At 34.7% G+C, this 25,321-nt stretch overlaps 1 protein-coding gene across 3 annotated transcripts in view; it reads right to left on the reverse strand.

Moving 5' to 3' along the window:
- Window positions 1–25,321, reverse strand: part of LOC136807268 (uncharacterized) — a 147,430-nt gene that overhangs the window by 18,986 nt on the left and 103,123 nt on the right. For all 3 annotated transcript variants that reach the window (XM_067063869.1, XM_067063871.1, XM_067063868.1), the window contains 3 exons: window positions 6,613–6,750; window positions 5,878–5,988; window positions 327–430 (listed from right to left, as the gene is read on the reverse strand). In XM_067063869.1, coding sequence (XP_066919970.1) covers window positions 327–430; window positions 5,878–5,988; window positions 6,613–6,750 — 353 coding nt within the window. The remainder of the gene's footprint in view (window positions 1–326; window positions 431–5,877; window positions 5,989–6,612; window positions 6,751–25,321) is intronic.

Consider the following 25,321-nt stretch of genomic DNA (forward strand, 5'->3'; position numbering starts at 1 on the left):
TACCCCCATGTACGGCCATTTTCTGGAAGAGCCTATGGCACTAATTGCTCTTCAAATTAAAAAAATATTATTGTCTGACTACATTTTGCCACCTTTGTAAGTATGCAGAAAAGGAGAGAAAAAGTAGGATTCAACCTCTTAGCAGTCGTATTTCATGATCTTTACCGCGGCGCTGACAGCTGTACCACGTCGATCAGTCGAATCGAAAAGTGATGAAAGCTACTTTGGGTACGAGATTATAGGAAATACAGGCTAAAGAGTATAATCAAGATAGCTTCTTTTCCCAGATAATTTAAAGATAAAGTAAAATAATCCCAGTAACTTACTTTGACAAATTTTGGTACGTTCGACCTATCACACTCACAAAATGTTGTGCTTCCCCAAATAGTTTGATTTTGATTCGAAAAATCACATTTTCTAGACAACTCGCCTGTATAATAGAATAGTATCAACATTTACGTTATTAGAAACAATCTGTATGAACGAACTGGATGGATGATCTTAGCATATCTCGTGATTTTCTTTTAAGATCCTAACCAGCTCTGGGAAGAGCTCTTCTAGATTCCCAGGGCTTTCGACCGAGCTTTAAGAGTTAGAAAAGGGGATTCCCCTGCGCCATTCTTATGCCTTAGTACCGCCAAGCTAACCTCAATGCTAGCGTTAACATTATCGCCGTTTTTATTTGGATTCTATTTGGTGAGTTTCAGCCCTGGTCTCGTCTCTTAAAAAAAGATCACGTCATCTCGAAATGTTTATGTCATGCTTCTTATATCACTACATAAACTTTTTAAACAAGCTTGTTTTGAAAGAACTGAATTGTTTGTTTTTGACAAAACTGTAAAGAATGAATCAAAAGCAAAAAACTTCATTCCCTTTTCGAATTACAAAAATAACACAAAAAGTTATCGCTAGTATTACTAGCCATAACTTTTATTAAGGCAAAACGAACACAGAGTTGAATTTGCGTTCAAAAGGAATGATCTTAGCCCTACAGTAATTTTTGTTAAGAGTGACCTCTCATCTGAGACGAAATTCTTTCAAATGCTAAAAAATGTGTCAAGAACAATTTCATAAGAATACGAGGCTGAAATTTGGCCAAAACCTAAGAACAAATTAAGAAGAATCTGAACCTCAGATTTCAGAAATTACTGAGAAGTACATGTTTCGATTTTAATTAATATTGCCATTTAAGGCTGAAAAACTCATATAAATTTAAGAGCAGCCCAGCCAGAGTCATATGACTTACTGGTTTTTCCTATAAAAAGCGTATATATGAAGATACTGCTCTTCATATGTTATTTTACTAATGTACTAGACTATGCTATAGTCTAAGACGAGTTTCATCTAAGAGGAACAAACGTGAAGACGGGAATTTTTTACGGGAGTAGCTGTTGTCTTAGACTAAACTAGTCTTAGACTATATCAATTCGGTAGAAAAGCGGAAATTTTGGATTTTGGTTAGCGGTGTGATCGGCCGGCCCGGTTCGAACAAATGTAAACAAACAGTCGGGTCTGGCCGGTAATTGCCGCCACCAATTCTTGCTGCTAATACAGATGGACCCGACTAGAAAATGATTCCAAAACATAGCGACAGAAAGTTAACGAAAGTTTTATCTGTAGGTGTGGAAATTATTTGTGCAATTCTTTAGCATTTTTTGAGTCTAGCCTCCTATTAGTTAGTACTTTATTTTGTAACTTCTTTGCAACAAGGTGTTTTATGTAAATGGTTTGTTTTGAATTTATTTTTAACAAGCAGAACTCAGATTCAAGCAAGTAAGTTTTTTTTTCAAGAAAGCTATAAAAGAGAGAAGAAGAGGTAAAGCATTTTTCTCTTTTATTTTTATTTTGAAAGACTCATATTTTCGTAATACAAACTTGCATCTACCAGGTTTATCTACAGTGTATGTGGTATATGTTTTGTCTAATTGCTCTAGGAAAATTTTATGTAGAGTGGTATTTTTCAAATCACAAACAGCTTTTTTACAAATTAATGCATTATTTTTCTTTATGATTTTTTTTTTAATTTTCATAAAAGGCATAATTGTTGGTTTTGATTTTTTGTCTACAGATATAGTTTAGGCAAGCCAATATAATTTGTGGTTTTTTTACAGACCGCAAGCATTAGGTAAATTAAATTTTAGGTTCGGTCGTGGTGTGCCTGTAAAACAACAAATCAAATTGGTCCCACCTTATAGTCTACCAAAACCAAGTCCAACACAGGAAAAATTCAATATAAATCATTGCATGACTTTTTAGTGAATTCACGGTGAAAAGCCGCAATTAATAATTCAAGATGAAAAGGTGAAATTTCACTGTGAATTGTCAAATTGCAGCTTTTCACTGTGAATTCACTAAAAAGTCAAGGTGAATTTTATTAATTTTTTTCCTGTGCCAAGTTGTCATATACTGATATTATACTATATATTTCGATAGCTATTAAAAATATGAAAGTTTCAAAATAATCTTGGTAGTTTCAAAATAGTGAAAAATTATACAAGTAGGTGCTAAAACTTTTTATTTTTAGAAAGGTATAAACCTTTCCAATGATGTTGACACCAACTTGAATTGTGGACAAAAAAGCAACCATTCCTAGCAAGATGGCCATTAAGAAAGACTTTTGTTTATTTATCTTCTTATGAACTGCTATATGTCTGTATGTTAATAGTTGCTATTTTGCCCTTCTGTATTCAATATGGGCATTTACTTTATATAAAAGGCATTATTTACAATTATCATATAATTGAATCATATTGAATATTTTAAATTTTGTTTTTTTTATGAAGAAAGTAAAAAAGAAAGTCTTAGACACAATCCATATACCATGCAAAAATTCTCACTCTTTAAAAAAAAAATTGAAAGGAATTTTTCAAGGGCAGATTTGTCATGCCAAAATCAATGTATGAAATTTCTTTCATATTTTTGGTTATCTTTTTAAAAATTTTGAATAAATCAATTCATTTTTACGTGGGATTTTATGGAATTGTCACTTGGATGATTTGAAAGGATATTTGAATAAGAAATTTAAAACGTGGTTTCAAAACATCCGGTTCAGTCAAAAACGCCTTCTCGGCCTCAGGTCTAAAATTGAAAATTTGAACCACAGATTTTTTGGGGAATTTTTCCTTACAAATACATTTCAATCATCACAGTGACCCTATATTTCAAATCTAAAGTAGTTTTGATCATTGGTTCAGGAATTACCGTATGATAAAATAATAAATTTTTAGTTTTTTACAAAATTCAAACAAAATTTGTGTTTTCGCAGGATATGGTTGTAAAATTTTAGATGAAATTTGTAAACTACCGTGAAATCGGGGTAACTTAATACATCAGTGGAGGCTAACATGCATAACCCTTAAATGAGTGACCTGGCTGGTCATTAAAATACAAAGTTAAATCAAAATAAAAAATTATAGAGTAGAGGTGCGAGCGGAGCTGCGTTGTTCATTTGTTTTGAAATTTTGCTGCTTTGATTGGTCAGTCATTTGATGGCTATGCAAGTTACCAGACTTCACGGTATACAGTATCATAGGAAAAAATAAAAAAAAATTACCTTGATCCTTTAGATGAATTGGCGGTGAAAAACTGTTAATCTTTCAATAATGACATGGTGATTACGTAGCTGAAATTTCACCGTAAGTTTATTAAAAGATTGCAGGTTTTCACCTTGAATTACCCTACGGTCAGGAGAAATTTTTATATCTTGCATTCTGTGTATATTTTGATTGGGTAGCCGATATAATTTTGCATTTCTCCAGAAGAATGAGGAAATTTGAAGTGAAAAAAGATTCTTTTCGATACAATTTTTTCTAATGATGTAATGTTAGAAATGTGTCCTAAAAAATTTTGGTTCAGATTTTACATAGACCTCTGAAGGCTTGAAAAGCTGTTTTTGAACGAACCAGCTGCTTGCTAAAAATATAGTCAAAAAGAAACTTTTTGTTCAGATATTTGAAGATGCTTGAGTACTGCTCTTGTATCATAGAAGGTGTCGTTGTTCAGATGTTGTGGAAAGTGTTGTTCAGATATCGTGGAGGGTTATTCCTTCAGTCATAATGGAAAGTGTTGATCAGCCACCGTGGAAAATGTTGTTTAGATATCGCAGAAAGTCTTGTTTAGACACGGTGGAAGGTGGCGGTCTGATATCGTGAAAGGTGTTGGTTGAATTTTGTAGAAATGCATTGGTTGAAATATTAACCATGGTTTTTAAAATATTGCTGGTACCACTACTTTCACTCAAGTGCCAAGCTGAAAAATTGACTATCAAAAAATATAAAAAGATAGCTAAACATCAAACTCAATCAAGCCCAACAAAAAAATAAACAGGAAGTAAAATCTGTTAAAATTTAGACTATCTTAGAAAAAACTAAAAAACTTTACAGAGATTGAAGATTTTTTTTCAAAATCATTACTTGACAGAACTGGAAAAAGTCAATATTTCAGTCTCAACTGACACTGATTCCTGCTACCATAAAAGAAACTACGAAATCCAGTGAGTGAATATAAACCTTACCTTTAGATGCTACTTCAGGTGTCAGGCATCAAGTTGAATAAAATTTCCAAAAAATCAAAGTTAGAATTTGTTTGTGGGCCTTGAGGAAAACAATCCCTGTAACTAATATTGTCATAAAAGCTAAAGATGAATGCGTTTATGTAAGGTCTTATCTTCAGCCTCCAAATTATCCTACAAGAACATTCTTCTTCACCAGACCCAGAACCATCATGCTCAAAGAAAACAACCATTTTTTGGATAAAGTTCACTTCCTACTAGCTGGGAGACCCGACTTCTCTGTCTATGTGGTTTCAAAAAAATATCAACAAAGTATAGACAGTAGTAGCCGGGAATTATACAAGATGCAAGAATTAATCGCAGAATTTGATTGGCTAATATCTTATTGTTATGATTTGATAAACAAAAGTATGACGTCAAACAGCTCTATTGTTTCAAGAAGTGGCGCGAGCTTTTGAATTGTTTTGAAAAAATAACGTTTTTTTCTTTTGTGATTTGAAGTGATTTGAATCGAGTCAATAATTCCATACTCTGTATTTCAGTGAAGTTGTTGGGATTTTAACAGGATAGAAATATTTTTGTACAGAGTATGGACTCCAGACTAACTTCCTACTTGCATCCTTCCCTTCGATTTTGTGTTATTTTGATTTTCTCAACCAAGTTCGTCTATAAATCTGCAGGGATTTTCCGCAAAATTCACCGACCCTTCTCCAAGGTCGGTAAGGGCAAAGATAAAATCAAGAAAAGCGCCAAATTGATATCGTCCGTAAACACAGACTCTATCCGCCGCGAAACATATTACGTTTTATAATATACAAATTATGTTATATCATAATAATATATTATACGGACGATAGCATCGTCTACTAATGTACACGTTTAGCAACATAACTGTTCGAATACTCTGAGTAGAGTAATATTCTTAACCTATGAAGATCGCTTAATAACTACTTGTGGTATAAAAAGGGAATTTCCCAGAAAAGGAAATTTCCTTAGATTCATTTAACTCTCCAGGGATAAGAAAAAGACAAACTGACATTTCAAAATGAGTAATCAGATCAAAATAATTCCGGAAAAGTCTTTTTGATGATGATAAAACAATAGAGAGACCGTAAGATAAGAATGCGGTAGCATTAGTTAGCAGTAACAGTAGTTAAGCGGAACTATAATATTGAAAAACGCACAAAATTATGAGATGTTTGCCCAACTTCCTTATGCGTGAAGCTATGAATGCTTTAGGCTTCCTCCGGTGGCAATAAATCTTTTCAGAAAACTACTTGATGCAAGCGATAAAAATTTAGGTTTTCAGGGCTAAACTCCTCATCAATAATAAAATGAGATTAAGCATGGGAATGAAGTTTTCTAACCTTGGAAGTCTGGCCCTTTCTCAACTCTATTACATGGAAGATATGCAACTGTATTGACTTCAGTTGGAGGCCACACTATTCCATTGCGATCTTCATTGTACCTGCAATTATCTGAAAAAAAGAACAATAGTAAAGGGAACCCTTAAGATCCGTAGCATGATCCAGGCCTGATTCGTGGACCCTCCACTCAAAAAAGTATCAAAACTCTTTCTGTATACGAGCCAATCACATGCGGTTGCGTCCCAGGAAAGATGCTACAGATCAAAGGTTGGCCCCTAACATAAGAGGGTATTAAATAAAGTTTTAGAGGATAACCTGTATGCGATGTTTGGTTCCTAAGCTCTATGGCAGGTATCAGGTCTATGGAAGCCTGAAGCTTTTCGACATATAGGTTTTGATTTTTCAACATTTTAATAAGTAAGTTTTCAACAGCATTTTTGGAAAGCCTGGAAAGTCTCTTTTGTTTAGCTGTTGAAGCCACAACCTTACACACCGTAGCTGGATGCTATACTTTCATTCTCCAGTCGCTAATAAAAGACTGTACAACTAACTTTCTGTTTTAATTTGTATTTACTCTGCAGTAAGGTCAGGTTAAAAAGAGCGGTGCATCGGCAAGCAAACTTTTAAGGAGTATTTTTTATTTGTCAGTTTTCATTCGAAAAAGAAAATCTGTTAAAATTTCCCATCGTCCCCAGGTAATTGCCTCAATTTCAAGAATAATTGATCTTCCATTACATTTTTCACAATTTTCCTCATCACTACCATCAGGACAATCTTCTCGAGTATCACAAATTTGATCCTTCCACGTGTATTGAAGTGAATCACGACATCTTTGAACCAGATCCTTGTACTTCACGAAGAACTTTCTTCGGTCTGAGTGAAAAATATAACAAAAAAACATACTTAGCATTTTGGCCAGGCTAGACTGATGTAGGCTGCACGCACATCCCGGTCGAGTGTTACCCCCGTCTTTGTGGTTTTGAGGTTTTAGAAACTTGATTAGTAAGTTTTACACGAGATGTCCTTATTAAATTCCATTAAATTTTGATTAAACATTTAATGGCTAGTTTGGCTAGCTGAATCTTTTTAAGATGAACAGATTACCCCAAAATTTGGGGTAACCTTCGGACGGGAATTTTGTACACGACACGTACCAGTTAATACCCTTTAAAACCTACAAAGTTGAACTTTAATATTGTATAATTCACTTCTTTACAACCTCTCATATATGTACTTTCATAAAATACCTAATTTTGAGAATTTCAACTATTGCAAAGTGTCCGAGTTATTGAAAATTTCATCAAAAATCCCTTCAAAAAATCAAGTTTTTCGGACTGTGAGAGGTCATAAAACCTATAATTTTTAGGTAACCATACTTATGGTAGGTATGAAGAAATCCTGGTTAGACCCTAAAGAAATCGTAAAGCCCTCAAAGTTCTATTTTAAAGCTCATTTATGGTAGTGGTTATTAAAATCTGAAAATCAACTTTGTCAAAACATGGTCATATTGCATACCAAAATGTCACAAATTTGATGGAAATTTCGAAAGACATTAGAACAATACCTCAAAAATGAAGCCAAAAAAGTTTCGACCCTTCAAAGCCGTTTTTTTGACAAAAAACAGGTGCAATTGCATTATGGGCATGAAATCCTGAAAAATACAAATATTGTTTTGTGAATGGATTTCTAGCAAGTATTTGAATAATTGAATCACGGTTCAGCACTTGAATTGCAAATCCACAGCTTTTCATTAAGTTGCAAGAGGTCAATGTTTGTAGGTTTTAAGGTGTAATAGTGTAGGTTTTAAGGTGTATTTTGATTTTAACGTACCGTTTTGAAAATATTTAGGTACCAATGATCTAATTGTAACATTAGTAACTTTGCAGTGAATCACTGTTCAAAATCAGTTCAAAAAGACCAAAAGAACTTTTTCATTAAACGTTATTCGAGAAAAACTATTTTGTAGTTTGTGAATGGCGCTTCTGTTTATGTACGTGCTCTTAGTTGGTTTTCTCAATTAAAGACTTCAGTCTGTTGTTCCTGGATAAGAAATGCTGGAAAAAAGACCAACACTGGTGTAGCATCAGGGAAAAAAAAAGAGTCTTGGAAACAAACATACCGAAATTAATAATTAATAATCTTAGGAATGTATTGGATAGACGATTTCAAAAAAAGTATTTGAATAAGAATTCAGAATTCCTGGTTCTTAAGCTGCCAGCAAAAAATAATAGGTAATGGAAACTATTCAAAATCTTATGAAAACAACGAAGCGAGCATAGAATTCTGATGAAATTTGAAATATAAAACATTTTACCAACAATGTCGCCATTAAATTTTGGTTGGTCATGTGCTGACAAAGCTCAGTTGGGAAAATTTCAATATTGCATGTATGGATTCTTATCAGTATTCAATGTTTAAAAGGGACATATAAAAGTATTGACGAACTTTGTAAACAAACCGTATGCAGCGGGGTACAAAATCAAAACTAATGTCACATGTCAAAATAAAAAATAAAAACAAATATGGCTGATTTTGATTGTTTCATTTGTTTTACAAGTTTTTTGGACACATGATTCTGATTGTTCTCTTTAATGACACGTGGTTCGCGCAATGTTTACATTTTACTACTTCGATGTTCCCTTTAAAGGTTTTGTTTTAAAATAAGAGTAATATCGTTTGCTTACTCATCAATTTTAATTTACAAGATTTTTCACATTGGATTGACAAAAATGTGGAGCAAGATTGGTCAGAAAAAAGGAAAAAAAAAAAATCTTTGCTTATATCAGTATGATATAACAATAGCAAGACACTGTCCCAATATGAAATATGTGTCTGATATGAAACAGGAACACTTATGTAAAAACAAAGCCTTTAAACAACGACGTTCTCATAAAGCTAAACAAGCAACATGCCTAATGGACCTACCTGATGATGAAACTTAGAAGGAGAAAAACAATCATTAAGAAAATATAGCGGTTAGCGAAAATGCATTAAATTTCATCATTATCAAAAATCCAAATCGGCCACACTTAGGGCATTGCTGATACACATCTTTGTGCAAAAATCAGGAAAAACGATTAATGAAATCTCGAAAAAATGGCAACAAACTGGTTTTGACGGCATATTATCGGCATTTTTGGCCAAAATTTTTTCTCCAAAATCAGGTTCCGTCACATTTTAGGTATTGCCATTTTGCATCAGTGTGCAAAATTTCATGTAAAAATATAAAGTACTGCTCGAGAAATTCAAGAAAAACCGTTTTTCCGGCGATATTCGGCTGTTCCGGCGATTTTTAGAAAGTCCCGGCATCAAAAATCAGTTTTATTGACAATTGAACCATACCTGATGGTTGGTATTGTCATCAATAATGATTTTGCGTGAAAAACAAAAAAATATCAAGAAAAAGTCCAATGAAAATCTGCAAAAACGGCGATTTGCGGTATATTTCTGGCATTTTCAGCCAGAAAAGAATTTTTCTCAAAAATCGAACTCGGCCATGTTTTGGGCATTGCTATTACGCATCTTTGTGCAAAAAATTAGAAAAAACTAATGATGAAATCTTGAGAAAATGCCAAAAAAACCCGGTTTTTCCGGCATATTTCCGGCATTTTCGGCCGGAAAAATGTTTTTCAAAAATCGGGCTCCGTCACATTTTAGATATTGTCATTTTGTATCAGTGTGCAAAATTTCATAAAACACGCTAGATGCTGAATGGACCTACCTGATGATGAAAGTTAGATAGCAATGCGAGGAGAAAAAAATCAGTCAGAAAATATAGCGTTTAGCGAAAATGCATAACGCAATAAATTCATCATTGATTGTTGATAAGGGGAGAGGGAAGGGTTGTAGGGAAAAAATAAATAGAAAGTTCTGGTCGCAAAAATCTGTTTTATTGACAATTGAATCATGCTTTATGGTGAGCATTGTTATCACTAATGTTTTTGTGTCAAAAACATAGAAATACAAGGAAAAAAATCTAATGAAAATCTACAAAAACGGCGATTTCCGGCATTTTCAACCGGAAAAGAAAATTTCTCAAAAATCGAACTCAGCCATGTTTTGAGCATTGCGAATACGCATCTTTCTGCAAAAAAATCAGAAAAAACTAAGGATGAAAATTCGAGAAAATGTAAAAAAACCGGTTTTGCCGGCATATTTCCGGCATTTTCGGCCGGAAAAAATATTTTTCGAAAATCAGACTCGGTTACATTTTAGATATTGTCATTTTGCATCAGTGTGCAAAATTTCATAAAAAAATATAAAGTACAGCTCGAGAAATTCAAGAAATACTGTCTTTCCGTCGAAAATAGGTTGTTCCGGCGATTTTTAAATAGTTCCGGCTTCAGTTCAAAAATCAATTTTATTGAAAATTGAAACATTCTTGATGGTGGGCATTGCTATTAATAATGTTTTTGAATGAAAAAATAACCAATTATAAGGAAAAAGCCTAATGAAAATCCAGAAAAACGGCGATTTCCGACATATTTCCGGCATTTTCAGCCGGTAAAAAATTTTTCTCAAAAATCGAACTCGGCCATGTTTTGGGCAATATTTATACGCATCTTTGAGCAAAAAATCAGAAAAAACTAATGATAAAATCTCGAGAAAATGCCAAAAAACAGTTTTTCCGGCATATTTCCGGCATTTTCGGCCGGAAATGATTTTTTTTCGAAAATCGGGCTCCATCACATTTTGGGCATTACCATTTTGCATCATTGTGCCAAAAATCAGAAAAAACTAATAAGCCAATCTCGAGAAAAGCTGGTAACAGACGGACGGACGGACACGGACAAAAGGTTAATTTATAGGGCCTCCAGGTAGTACAGCTTGAGAAATTCAAGAAATACTGTCTTTTCGGCGAAAATAGGTTGTTTCGGCGATTTTTAAATATTTCCGGCTTCAAAAATCAATTTTATTGAAAATTAAAACATGCTTGATTGGTGGGCATTGCTATTAATAATAATTTTGAATGAAAAAACAACCAATTATAAGGAAAAAGTCCAATGAAAATCCAGAAAAACAGCGATTTCCGGCATATTTCCGGCATTTTAAGCCGGAAAATTTTTTTTTTCAAAAATCGGACTCTGCCATGTTTTGGGCATTGTTAATACGCATCTTTGAGCAAAAAATCAGGAAAAACTAATGATAAAATCTCGAGAAAATGCCAAAAAACCAGTTTTTCCGGCATATTTCGAAAATCGGGCTCCCTCAACCTCGTTCCCTGCGCATTATCAGCTTTTTTATGCTTACTGATAGCACTAGATAATATAATATTCTCTGGCGTCAATCAGTAACGAAAATAAAGCCTGGGATACACGGGGACGAGGTTGGGGCTCCCTCACATTTTGGGCATTGCCATTTTGCATCATTGTGCCAAAAATTAGAAAAAACTAATGAGCCAATCCTGAGAAAAGCTGGAACAGACGGACGGACGAACGAACGGACGAACGGACGGACATCGGTTAATTTATAGGACCTCCAAGGTAGGTCCCAAAATCGTATTTTTAAGATTTTTCAATGCTTAAACTTTGAATCGAATTATATTATTTCGGCTTTGGTGATAGCTAAACTCTTAATGTTTGCTACCGTTGGAAAACTCTTTCAAAGCACTATCTTTTCAGTGTGCCAAATTTTTGAATAAGGTCCTCAATCAAAACTACCGGCAGCCGAAAATATCGTTCCAGAGAGACCACATATTCGCTGTTGGGACGTCAAGGAGTTATAATAAACAACGACGTAAAAATTGTGAGACATTGCATATGTGTTAACAGTTTTTATACAAAAGTTTTTAAACTTTAAGATTTTGTGTTTGAAAATGTTCCAGACCCCCCCCCTCCGGTTTCAAGGTTTACGGTGACATGGTATGGGCCTATTTCAACCTCGTCCCCATGACGATTTGCTTTTTATATAGGATGTAGCTTCGAAATGTAGATTCGAAACGACCATCAAAATTATAAAAAAGTGAGAATCAGGCCCTGGGTACGAGGTTGGGCCTATTTCTGTCCGGTATCTCGGTATTTTGAAGACAAATGTACGGTATTCCGGTATTGAAATGCTGCCGGTGACGGTAAAATTGCCTAAAAATGCTTCGGTATTTCGGTATTTACCCATGGGGGAGCGTCGAATATTCCTGAATAATGACTTTTTACAACCTTCGATTAAAAAGTGATACTATCTGTTAAAGCACTTACAAATGTCTTTTTTCCTTGGTTAGAGTAGAATTTGATAAAAAAAAATTAACGATTATCAAAAGCTAAATGGATGGACTAAATAAATTATGGAGCCCCTTTCCCTATTTTTACATTGCAAAACGCATTTTTAGCCATAATAGAGGGCTTTTGGATTAGCTAAAAATTTTCTTGCTTCGCTCGCGTTATTTTCATAAAACATTTACGTAGTGCGAGTTGCTTTTTTTTGATTCGCTTCTTCAGTCGATAAAGCAACCACACTAATGCCCTTCCCCCTAAAGGAAGGTGATGAATAATTCTTTCAATGAACTCAAATGAGAACTTCAACATTTCCATGAAAAGAAGCTCCTGAGGCACTCTGTTATATAGTAGAACAGTCTAAGACTATGTTCATACGTTACTGTTCCGTTTTGTTCCGGTATGATTTTTATCGTTACAGATCGAGTGTGTTCATATTGGTTTTCGGATTTCGGTTTCGTCTAAAACATAGTGTGCTTTTAGTCAAATAAAAAAGTGTAAAAATCGAAATTTTCTCCTGTTGGCACAAACCATAGTTGCGCCTCCTCAGTCAATAAAATTCGCTTCCTCTATGCTATTTGTACGTCGAAATTAGATCGTTCGTCTGAAGAAGATAACAGTTGAAAAATGAAAATTTGTTCCTTGCTTCTTATTCTATCAACAATTCTTGCAGTTGAAATGCCTTTTCTTACGAATTAGGTTTGTAACATAAATTCTAACTAGCCATAATTTTCATTAAAGTGCCATCGCAGAAGACCGATCAAATAAATTGTTGAATTTGGAAAGAAATGTTACTGATAGCCGTAACTTCTGTTACAATGGCATCTCATCTGAAGCAAAATTTAGTCTACAAATATTAGCAATTTGTGTCCATCTCATAGATATCTTCTTATAGAGATAAGGTAAAGTTATTTATCTGTTTTCTTTTTGTCATCTCTTTTATTACCAAAATAATGGTATATTATGGTTTGTTTATACTGTACTAAACTGCCATTTTACTGTCAGTCAATAAAGTCACCAAAAAGTCACCAAAAAGCATAATTTAGATCTTAGGGGATCTTTTTGAAAAGGGGCTGCGTAGCTGATAGCAAGTTGTTCGACTTGTTCAGTATCTTTTATTTCGTATGACAGATATATTGCCATTACCAAATATGCACGCTATGACAAGATTCTAACAGACTGTAAAATATACAGCTTTGTGAGTTTCTATGGTGTACTCATGCTCGCGTTTTCGTCGTTGTGTGTTGCTGAACCCCTAGTTTACTATTTTGGAAGTCCGTTAATCATCATTGGATCAGTAATCACCTTCTGTACTTGCTATTATTTCGTTTGGAAAGCTTTTCACCAAAGCGGAGCGCGTCTAAGAGAAATCTCAAACACTAACAATGATGCGGAAACAAAAAAGAGACATAAAAAAGCATATCGCTTAGCTAGAAAGGTACTCATTTTGATTACTTTTTATCAGGCGTTTTACGCTCCTATCCTTTTCTTCGTTGTTCTTTCACTGATACAGGCTGCAAAACTGAAAGTCATATCAGCGGATTTTCTAAGTTACACATATTATATAATGAGTTATGTTGGACTATCAAACTCTTGTTGCAATCCATTTCATATATCTGTGGAGAGATCGCGAATTCAGAGCAGCTTTTAAAAGACTTTTCTGGAGGCGAGCTGGTAATATTAGACGTGTTAATCGCATGACACACCGGACAAATGATACAACAATGGCAACATCCAGCTTGTGAAACTGTGACATACAGTAAACTCTTGCTTATTTGAACGTCTATTATTCGAATCTTTTTATACTTAATTAAATTAATTAATTACTTAATTCAAACTCGTCGAAAACCCGTCGAGAACAAAACTTCTTAAAATACTTTCGATAATTCATAACCGATAAGATTCACGTTCGTAAGGATTTATTAATCTAAAACTAATTAAAATCTACTCAGGTGAGTTAAGGCAAGTTCCAAACATATTTTGCGTGACGCGCACCGCTTTCCATTGTTCCTTAACTTTCATATATAGCTCAAAAGAAGCGTATTAAGGAGAGGATTTCGAAAAGTGCTGGGCCGATTTTGGTGTTAATTGTAGTAATGTAATCGAAGTTATCGCTGTTTTTAAATATGACGTCATTTAACTTGTCTTTTTGACGTGTTTTTTCGACGTATTTCCTAACGATAAAATCAGTTTTTGGCCGATATCTTGAGATTGGCTTAATTTAAGTGTTCGGCCCAGCACTTTCCGAAATCCTCTCCTTAATACGCTTCTTTTGAGCTATATACGAAAGTTAAGGAACAATGGGAAGCGGTGCGCGTCACGCAAAATATGTTTGGAACTTGCCTTAACTCACCTGAGTACAGCGCTTCTCAAGAGTTAAGAATGATTTTTGAACAGCTTGAATCAGTTTCAATCACATATATAGTTCTAGAGATGTTCGAGTTAAGGAGATTTCGAGTTATGGAGTAAGGTTTATAAGGCATTGTTAACTGAAGGGACGAGAAAGCTTGTTCGAATTAAAGAGAGTCTGACTACTTACCTGTGGAGACAAACGGTCTTATATTTGGTAGGTATATATGTAAATACTTTTCAAAAGAGTTCTAAAAAGTAGCTTTTGAATCCTCAGTGCCATCCTCTGTCCGGGCAGATTTATAATTAATAACTTCTTTGTAATTTCTTAGTTTTTTTGGATTACCACAACACCCTTTTTTTAGGTTTTTGATTTTTTATACTCAACTATTCTATTTTTAATTTGAACTCATTTGAATAATAAAATTGAAAACAAAAAATCAACTATCAATGGCCCCCCCAGCGGTTTGCGTGAATGCGTGAATGGGCATTTTCGGTTGCGTTAATGCGTGAAAATTGAAAAAGAAATGCGTGAATGCGTGAATTGAAAAAACTTGCATGAACGTGAAAATCCACTTTTGACTGCGTGAATGCGTGAATCTGGGCTATTTTGTACGTGAATACGTGAATTTTCCCTTTTTTTCCACTGATTGTGTGCAGTGTTCCCGATTTTCCAATGTTTCCCCGATTTTTCCCGAAAATTTTCCGATTTTCTGAAAAATTGGGTTATTGCGTAAAACTCGAGGAAAATTTGCGTGAGTGCGTAAATTTCGAAAAAAAATTGCATGATTGCGTGAATTGAGGGTCCACTGGGGAGGGTCTCATCAATTGTCATCACTATTTTATTGACCTATTTAAGGGAACCAATTTTGGCGAACTGAATTTTTTTGAGGAGGAATAAGGTTAAATTTGACGAGTGGCAACGTAGATTGATTTTTAATTAGCCCAAAACTAGGGTTATTTTTAAAAAGTAATGAGTTAATTTAGGGGATAGGAACTAACTTTGGCGAGAATCAATTTATACGAAATTTGACAAAATTCGCCAAGATTACCGCTCGCCAAAGATTAGATAAAATAATTTTGTTCATCTTTAAGGCTGTTCTCCTTTGAAATATCTTTCCAATTGTGAATAGCTTTTGAATGTAGCATTAATATAATAAGTGTTGATAAATTGTCAAAAAGTAAGTACAGTAGTGTCCACATACTTTTGTGACAAACTTTAAAAAATTGTGTTTGACTTGCCTAACAACCTAACAAGTTCCCTTCTAATTGCAATTTTTCATTAGTTTCGAGGCCAATATTCCATTGTTCAATAAATCATTTATGACTTCGCTTTCGGTGCATAAAACCATAAAACTATTGTCCTGTTTACGGTTTTTGATCTGACTAATTAATCTAATAATAAGATAATTATTTCTGTGGTAAATATTGAAGTCTCTTTCCTGTTTCTTTTTTTAATTAGTGAATGTTTTAGAAATCATTTGCTCACTGACTCAGTTGACCATAAAAATCCCTTCTGTGTGTATTTGTCCATAAGTAACTATCTCGACATTTTCTTTTTTCGTTCGTGTAAGCAGTTTTGTGTGAAAAATTATGAAAAACCTTGCAATAATAGGCACAAACGTAGCCTGGGTATCCATAGGCAGTAAACTATTTCACAGTCTAGTTTTTGATGTTTTATGTTCTGGTTTACAGCCTGATCTACAGCGATTTGCATTCTCAGATCAGAATGCAGTCCACTTGCTTGTACTCACTCCGCTAAAGCAGCAAAGGCCGATCTACATGGCGCGGAGAAAGTCTGCAACAAAAATAGGGGAACCCACCATTTGCTAGTGAATATACAGCTTTCTGTTACATGAAAACATGAAAAAGAAGAAACAGAGGCGAGTTCATTTTCTGGGATTTTCTGGAACTTTGGTGTAATCTTTAGATGTTTTAAATGGCTTTAGATCTTGTAAGGCTCCTTTTTATCAACTTTTGTTTGGCCTACCCTGGGTTGGCTAGGAAGAGATTTGGAAACATGGGGTTGTACTTTCATTCTCTAGGCACTAGGGAGACCAAGCTCTATAATTTTACAACTTTGTATGTTGAGGTAACTTTTGTTTTTCAAAAATTTTGAGCTTGAATATCCAGGCTAGTACAAACGATGATAAGATCCTTCCTTGGCCTACGCTTTTTGAATTTTTTCTGGTTCCAGAAAAAAACAGACACCTAAATCTTTTTTTCAGATTTATATTCACACTTTATTCATTTTGTTCTGATTTATTCTGAAATCTGAAATCAAGTTCCTTAAAGTAATAACGTCACGAACAACACTTACCTCGTTTTTTACTTTTTGTAAAAGTAACATTTGAAAAGATTTGATCACATTGGTAATAGTTTCAAAGTGAGGTCTTCGTTGCACTCGAAATTGAAAGTTATTGGAAATACGAAAACTTATTCTAAAGTTCTTATAATTTCAATAAAGGAGGATCTATGCTCGTAATTATTTCCACCACCACCGGACACACCAGAAGAAAATGACATCAACAATTCAGTCTAGCTTTGACGTGGATGTTCCCGCCCACAAAAAAAGTCTACGATGCGTCACAAAGGGAGGAACATGTATAGATAGTAAGGTTTGAGACCGAGTAAAGACATCAACCAGTCAATAAAAAAGACATCAATTCAAGATGAACTTCTTTATGTTTCATTATCCTTTTTGGTAACTTTAAACGGTGAGATTTTTTTCAAACTTTATAGCTTATAAGTTAATCGAAGGTAGATTTCAGTTTCTCCAATAAGGAAGTACTGTGAGCTTTACATGCATTAAATAGTGTACAAAGAGTGATGTTTCACCATAACGATTTTTAAAAAGTCAAAACGTGTGACTGATGTATGAGGTACGGCTATTCTTTTACACTAGATATACTGTAGCTTATACACTAACTGACACCTTTCAAATAATATGTTGAAATATTATTACTATTATTTATTCATTTACTAGTACTTATTTTCATCCTTTTATTTCTAGACAGAAGAACCCTATTTTTATTATAGGGAAGTCGATTTTATGATGAAAAAAAAGTTCTGTAATAGGAGATTAACTTTCTTTAAGAGTGGCACATATAAGACAACTAGCCGGTACCCGGCGTCGCACGCCGGTTAAACTGTAGCTGAACGCACTAAAAGTCATTTGGATGTCGAAGCTGGCTTAAAAAACAATCAAATGAATAAAAAGATATCTTCAAAGTTTGACTCTAACCCTCACTGGAGATCTATTTCTCGCTTCGCTCGCATTAAATACGCCGTCCAGTTTTATGGTAAAGAGGAGTGAAATGTTAAAATGACAATTCTTTATGAAAAAGCGGGAAAGCCACAAAGAATAGTGCAACTTTGTTTTTATCAGATCTAAAAAGATAACAAAGGCAATTCTAAATTGTATTTTTTTAACCCTTGTCATAACTTTTCGAATTTAAACATGTAAAATAACGTACACGGTTAAAGAGATGGACTACTTTCTTCTCTTGCTTTTTATCGCCCTTTGAATGCTGTTATTGTTCGACAAACTTTTCAAATTTATGTTTTGATTTACATTTGAAATGTTCTTTTCTATAAAAGAAACTTGTTTTGTTTTGAAAAGAATTCGAATGTCATTAATAAATCCGGCAGGTACAAAATGCATAAAACATAATGCATATTGCATAATGCATAATAGTATTGTGTAATTTACAGAACGATTTTATATTCTCTGAAACTCTCCTTTGCAGAGGCTAAAACCGCGAAAACCTCTTTAGAAGAGCTCCTTGTAAACATTCCAATCAGAGGGATTTCCCCAGACATAATATTTACTTTTCGAATCCGAACAGATCCGAACGAAAGAGAAAATATTCGAATCATAACAACAAAGGGTTTTCAGCATAAATAATAAGAAGATGCAACAGATCAGATAAAAAAACAACATAAACATTCGAATGTAAAAAGATTCGAAGTCTATTTTCTTTGATCTAGCTTCCGGATGAAGCTCTTTAATTTATGTATATTGGCTGGATATTGGCTTATCTAACAAAAAAGCATTCACATGGTTAATGCTTTGTAAGAGAGAAAACCCGTTGAAATTTATTAGCAATTGTTCGAAAAGATCTGAGAAAACCCAGAAAGATCGAAAGATCTTGCTATAAAATTTACGTTTTCGAGTTATAAAAGTAACATACGGAGGAGATATTTTCGTGTTTTTTCTACATTATACTACGTTCTGTAAAATACAACTATGAAAATCAAAATGGCGACAAGCATTTTCAGTGGATCATGGATTTTCTTCGTCATTCAAAATTCGAATTTACAGCTTTCTACCCTTTATTTTCTGGTAGAAATTGGTATATTTGTTTTGTTGAAAGTATAATCTTTAAAATTCTCCTTATTATAGGCTCTAAAATTGACATTTTTCAAATATTATGCATTATGCATTATGCAATATGCATTATGTTTTATGCATTTTGGACCTGCCGTTAATAAATCACCTTATTTAAGATGGCGCAGAACTTTTTGATAAATTTCATACGCAGTATCCTCTTGACTATTGTTTATTAGGCAAAGTTGCAATAGAGAATTGTTGAAATATAGCAGCCAATGAAAAAAACAAGCTATTTCTGATTGGTTACCTTGTTGATTTATTCACCACTATATATTTTGCCTACAATCTAAGATGTCTGCGGCATTATCAGAAAAGGTCTATTTAGTGAATAATAATCACGATATATATTGTTGTAAGAAAGAAACTAGGAGAAAAAAACAAACAGGAGATGTGAAAACCTGTAAGCTAATGATACCATAATTTTTGAAATATATTTTTGAGAAGCTCTTCCAGCTTTTCCTAAATTTTATTAAATTATCAAGCTATGCGAATTCTTCAAGTATTTTGTTAATGGAATATAATTTTTTTTTCAAGCAAATGCCTCAATCAATCAATCAATCAATCAATCAATCAACCAATCAATCAATAATTAAATCAATCAATTATTCCTGATTATTTTTTAATGTTTTAATCGTTAATGCATTAAAGCTTTATAAGTGCTTGACATGATCTTTATGTGGGGGCATTTAGTGAAAGCTATGACTAGTATAAATTTAGTGGTGTTTTTGTTAAACAACGATCTATGATTAAGATACATTTTCAAAAATTTCATTCAGAAGTGTATTTTATTTTTCAACGTTGACCGTTTTTTGGGGAGAGGATGTTTTCGTCCGTTAGTGCACTGTGAAAAATATTGTGCGCAAAGTTCAAAACCAATAATGGGTTCTAGGACATTTGCCCCCCGGCTAATTTTCCCCCGGACATTTGCCCCCGGGACAATTTCCCCCGGACAATTGCCCCCGGGACAATTGCCCCCGGACAATTGCCCCCCAGACAATTCCCCCCAGGACAATTGCCCCAGACAATTCCCCCTTGGACAATTGCCCCCCCCCAGACAATTGCCCCCCGGACAATTGCCCCCCAGATGTCAAAAGTAAAAAAAGATGTCAAAATTTATGGTGATCGAGTAACTCGATTTTAGCCTTAATGTTCTTATAAAAAACCTCAGCTTTGAAATATCCGGAATTTTTTTGAAGACGTTTTTTTAAGTTTCATGAATGAATAAATAAATTGCACCTGGGTTTTCTCGGAGCCAAGAATATTAAAGCGACAACATGAAAGAGCGTCCCAGCATCGTCCCACCTGAGCGTCCCACCATCGTCCCACTTGAGCGTCCCACCATCGTCCCACTTGAGCGTCCCACCTGAGCGTCCCAGCATCGTCCCACCTGAACGTCCCAGCATCGTCCCAGTTAAGCGTCCCACCTGAGCCACCGTCCCACGTCCCACTTTTTCAGTAAGCCTTTTATTTTCATTTTGTTTTTCAATAACAGCCCATGTGCATGGGAATTCAGTAAACACTTTTTTATAAGAAAATTTGTCAGAAAAATTATCGCTTATTTTTGAGTTAGCTCTTTATTTGTATTTGGTCACACACGATTGTTTTACAGTGGGTATATTATGCAGACTATTTTCTCTGTAATCTTCCTAAAGTCTCTCTTGGAAAAATCATACAGCATAGCATTCTTGAATGCACTTTTCAAGTCTAACAAAAAAAATAGTCAAAAAGACTAACGATCACCCGATCAAGAATTGTCTCAACGGTGATTTGTCTGAATTTTTTTTTTTTTTTGGGGGGGGGGGGCAATTGTCCTGGGGGGAATTGTCTGGGGGGTAATTGTCCTGGGGGCAATTGTCTGGGGGGCAATTGTCTGGGGGGCAATTGTCCCGGGGGCAATTGTTCGGGGGGTAATTGTCCTAGGGGCAATTGACTGAGGGGCAATTGTCCTGGGGGGAATTGTCTGGGGGGCAATTGTCTGGGGGGCAATTGTCCAGGGGGCAATTGTCCAGGGGGCAATTGTCCAGGGGGCAATTGTCCGGGAGCAATTGTCCCGGGGGCAATTGTCCGGAGGGCAATTATCCCGGGGGCAATTGTCACAGGGGGCAATTGTCCTGTCACGCAATAATGGTAGTAAGTAGACCACGGTAGAGTTCCGATGACCGATTTTAATCTTTTCCCGAATTTTCCTTTCACTTTCGTTTTTTTCTTTTTGATAAGTCAATAGCACACCCTCGATTCCAGGGTGAACATCGTCAATATTTTCTATTTGGACCTCATCATCAATCAAAAAAGCGATTAGGCATGGAAAAGAGATTTCTATTGTCTTTACAAATCCATGAGGAGATTGACGGAATTGAAAGAACGACATGATCAGTATAACAGATAATTTGACTAAAATGGAGAGGGATAGAGTAAAAGAGTTACGAAGATAGCTGATGTAAGAAATAAAGCACAGTCGTCGGACAGATTTACAGTATTGTTAGACCTGTTTAGAGAAGACCTACATGGGGGGCGTACGCGGTTTGCTATTTTCGAAATACCGAATAATTTTGCTAAAATTTCCGAAATTCCGTAAAAAAATACTTGTAATGCCGATACCGATTTTTTGGGTATTTTTCCTCGTTTCGACTAATTTTTCGTCAAATTTGATTTTTTATATTATCGACCGCCGAAGGTGGTTAATCTTCCGAGATGTATACGGGTAAAAAAGTTGGATTCAAAATTTGTCACAACTGCGCTATCCTTTTGAATATTTTAAAATTTGACTCGCCCATTTATGCCTATTCTGCACGTTTTGCAGAATTTTGTCGGTTAAAGGTTTGAGCAGCTGAGACAAATTTTAGATAATTGTAGAATCGCTGGTTTTCTGAAAGATGTGGCGTTTTACTACGGAGATAAAAAAAGCATTTTTTCGGAGATAACGATGTTAATCATGAATAGATGAAAAACATGCTGTGGCGCCCCGCTAGGGAAATAAATGTTGTTGTCCTTTTAAACTTTTAAAGTAAGTATTTATTTATACACTTTCTTCAGGGTGACTCAGCTGTCAATGCCCTGCAGACTGAATGAGTTGTAAACTCACGGAGAGCATAAAGCTCGGCCATAAAACATGAAAAATTCAAACAGTTTAAAAAAAACACATTCAGAGAGCCATGTTGGTGTTGGAGACATTGATATCCTCCACCTTGAAAACTCAGTTAGACGTCTGCCTGGCATTTACAGCTGCGCCATAGATTCGTTTATTGAAATGTTCTATTATTCTGTCTTTTTTACTATACAACAGCTTGCTCTTGAAAGGGGTACCTTAAGCTCCTTTGTTAAGGTTCTGCTAGAAGCCTGTGATGAATATGAGACATTACGTCTTCAGTATCAGCATAGAATATATACCATAACCTGGTGATGAAAGAGATTTGAAAAAATATATATATATACAAATTGTGTATGAGTCCTCTCCATTTTGATGGAAATCAAACACTGATCGCACAGAGTTAGCGCCTAAATACATTTTAAGAAATTTGGCCTAGCGTACACGCTCGTCCGAACGATGGAAACAGGCCTTGATACCTAAGTAATTAGTTTCAATATCCATATTTTCAAGTTAAATCACGCAAACGAGAGTGTCGAAGTGGGTCATTGTCTAAACCGATGAATTCTTCATCAAATTTAAGGCGGTCGTTATCCAGTGATGTGAGCACTGTTCTAGTAATATTATATTACCGAAATTCCGAATTCGTGGATTTCCGATACCAAAACAATTTTAGCATTCCGAAATACCGAAGGAATTTTGCCCAATTTCCGAAATTCCGAAGAAAAAAGGGTCGATTTCCGTAATTCCGAAATACCATACGCCCCCAACCTACATTGGCCTGAAACCGTATTCTTTATAATAACAATAACAATAATAATATAGTAAAGTCTAAATTTTAATTAGTTGTTTTGGTTGCATGACTGCACAGTTTCAGGATTTGATTACGGAATTTTTTTCACGAGTTTAGAGGTTTTCATAGTCATTGCAGATTTTTAAGGTTTTAAAAAGCATTGTGTTTTATTCATTTTTTGATTGTTTCTTTCATTAATTTGTCTTTCAAGGGTCAGAGAATTCGAATTAAAGATGAGCTAGCACGAACGGTCCTATCTTCATATGTTTTTTTAAAGAAAAAGGCTAGTTAAAACTTTAAAGTCTTATATCTCCTGGTCTATACAAGTCTATTGTGATTACGTGATTACATGTGTACAATTTTCTTCTTATCTACCGAGAGTGCTCGATGATATCAGAGCTTGTTCAGATTAAAAGAAAGAGACTTTGATTTATTGTTTCAGAACTTTAAGTTTCATGCCGCCCGTATGGACGACAATCATCAGCTAAATCTTCTGATCTAGATACAAGGAGCTAGAAGCTCGTTCATAGCATAACGGGTTAACACAAGTAATAGCAGTTGGGTTCCAGGGATTTTCTTTTACTGGCTATGGATATAGAAAACTGTATGTGGCTCTGTATGCTCTGTATGCAACTGAGAAATAATTGTGAGTCGGTAGATAAAGGTTCTGAGTAAAAATGACGGCTAATCCAAATTCAAATTCAAATTCAAATTCAAAACTTGTTTATTCGCATGCATATCAATAAGAATTTATCAGTCAAGAATAAAGACAAATTCATTAAAAATTTACATGTTTAAGTTTGTATAAATTAGGGGAGGGGTTACTACCGTGAAAAGCACATGCCGAAATCATATACTGACCTGTGCCGACCAATTGAGATTCTTTTCAGCGCGCAATCAACACAGGGAAAAGTAACCATGACGACAAATCCAAGATCTTGGATCAAGTTTAAAGTTGATATCATTATTCGCATCGTTGAAAACACAACTAACATACAGATCAGTCTATTATTTCGATTACATTAAAGTGACATTAACATAACTAATAACTTAAGGGAACTTATTTTGGCGGGAACTAATTTTTACGAGCGGCAAAAATCCTGAAAAATTTTAATTTTGGCGTGAATTAATTTGGGCGAATGACAGCGTAAAACTTTTCTATTTTGCCTTATTTGAAGCTTTTATAGTGAATTCAAGAAGTTATTTAGGCAGAATACCAAAAAATTTAATTTTGGCGAGAACTTATTTTGGCGAGTGAACAAAACATTTAATTTTGGCGGGAACTGATTTTGGCGAATATTGTCTAAATTTGCCAAATATTCACCAAAATTAGTTCCCGCCAAAATAAGTTCCCTTAAAGCAGTTTAGTAATTACTGTTATACATATGGGAATCATGTAGAACATTTCTTTAGAAAGAAACTCATTTCGAATACACCTGGAGGTTTCTGGGGAATTCATCAATAGTAAACATACATATTGATAAAGTCTAGAAATCATAATATGGTAATATTTGCTCTTCAACTTTGATTCTTTCTACAGTAATTAGATTAACACGCATGCGCGATAAAATTTATATTATTGTTCGTCAGGGGTTGATAGTTTCTTTGAAAACTCAACTTCTGATACTCAGGGTACGGGTTCACTACATTGCATTGTCATTTCCATTGGAAATAAGACACTAGAAATTTGAAGCTGATTCTTCTCAACGCAAGCACGCGTTCTCAATGTTCATAGTTATCCTTTGTTAGTGAACCCCCTGACGTTATTACATTTTCTATGCATGGTGTGTTGGCCTAAGAATTTTCATAAAAAGTGATATTTAGTGATAGCGGTCTAAAAATTCAGAACTATACCACAACGAACCCAAAAACGTGGGAATTACCACGTCGGGTTAGTTACAGGTATAATTATATGGTTGATTACATTTAGCTTAGATTTGTAAGGGACGAGCGGGGCGATAAATCCGTAATAACCCCGCTTTTTTGTAATCGCCCTGATGTAAACAAGAATTTCTATTGGTTGAAAAGTATCGTACGATATCTTCAGAGCATTTTGATTGGTTAACAAAATATCGCACAAAATTTTTAAGCAAATCTAGATAAGAGTGTCAATCAAATGTTTTTTATAGTTTCGAATGTTTTTATAAGTTTCGAAAAAAAACAAAAATAAAACGATTGATTGTTCTTCAACTCGTTTCATTGAAAACATTTCAAAAGAGCCCTCACTACGTTTGGGCTATTTTGAAATGTTTTCAATGAACCTCGGGGTTATTAATCCCAAATCACCCTCCAAACCATGTTATTACTAGTACATATTTTGTCTTGTAGTGAAACATTTTGATAGCGAGCGAACTAATAAATAATTTTTTTTGTCTTTTTCGGGTATTTCACCTTCAAAAAATGGATTCTAGAGGAAAGGGAAGGAGACGTTTCTAGTGGGGTTATTTTTTGAAAGAGAAGTTCTACTGCGGTACGTTAAAATCAGTACTTTTTGAGTGGGGAAAGTAATTTTTTATCATTTGCAATGGGGTCATTTTTGAAGTACAATTCTCCAGTAGGGTGATTGATTTGTCGGGTGGGGTGGAAAAATGGACACTTTTAGGAAGAATTTTTTACTG

This window comes from Clytia hemisphaerica, unplaced genomic scaffold (assembly GCF_902728285.1).
Source record: "Clytia hemisphaerica strain Z4C2 unplaced genomic scaffold, Clytia hemisphaerica genome assembly, whole genome shotgun sequence".
NCBI classification, from domain to species: Eukaryota; Metazoa; Cnidaria; class Hydrozoa; order Leptothecata; family Clytiidae; genus Clytia; species Clytia hemisphaerica.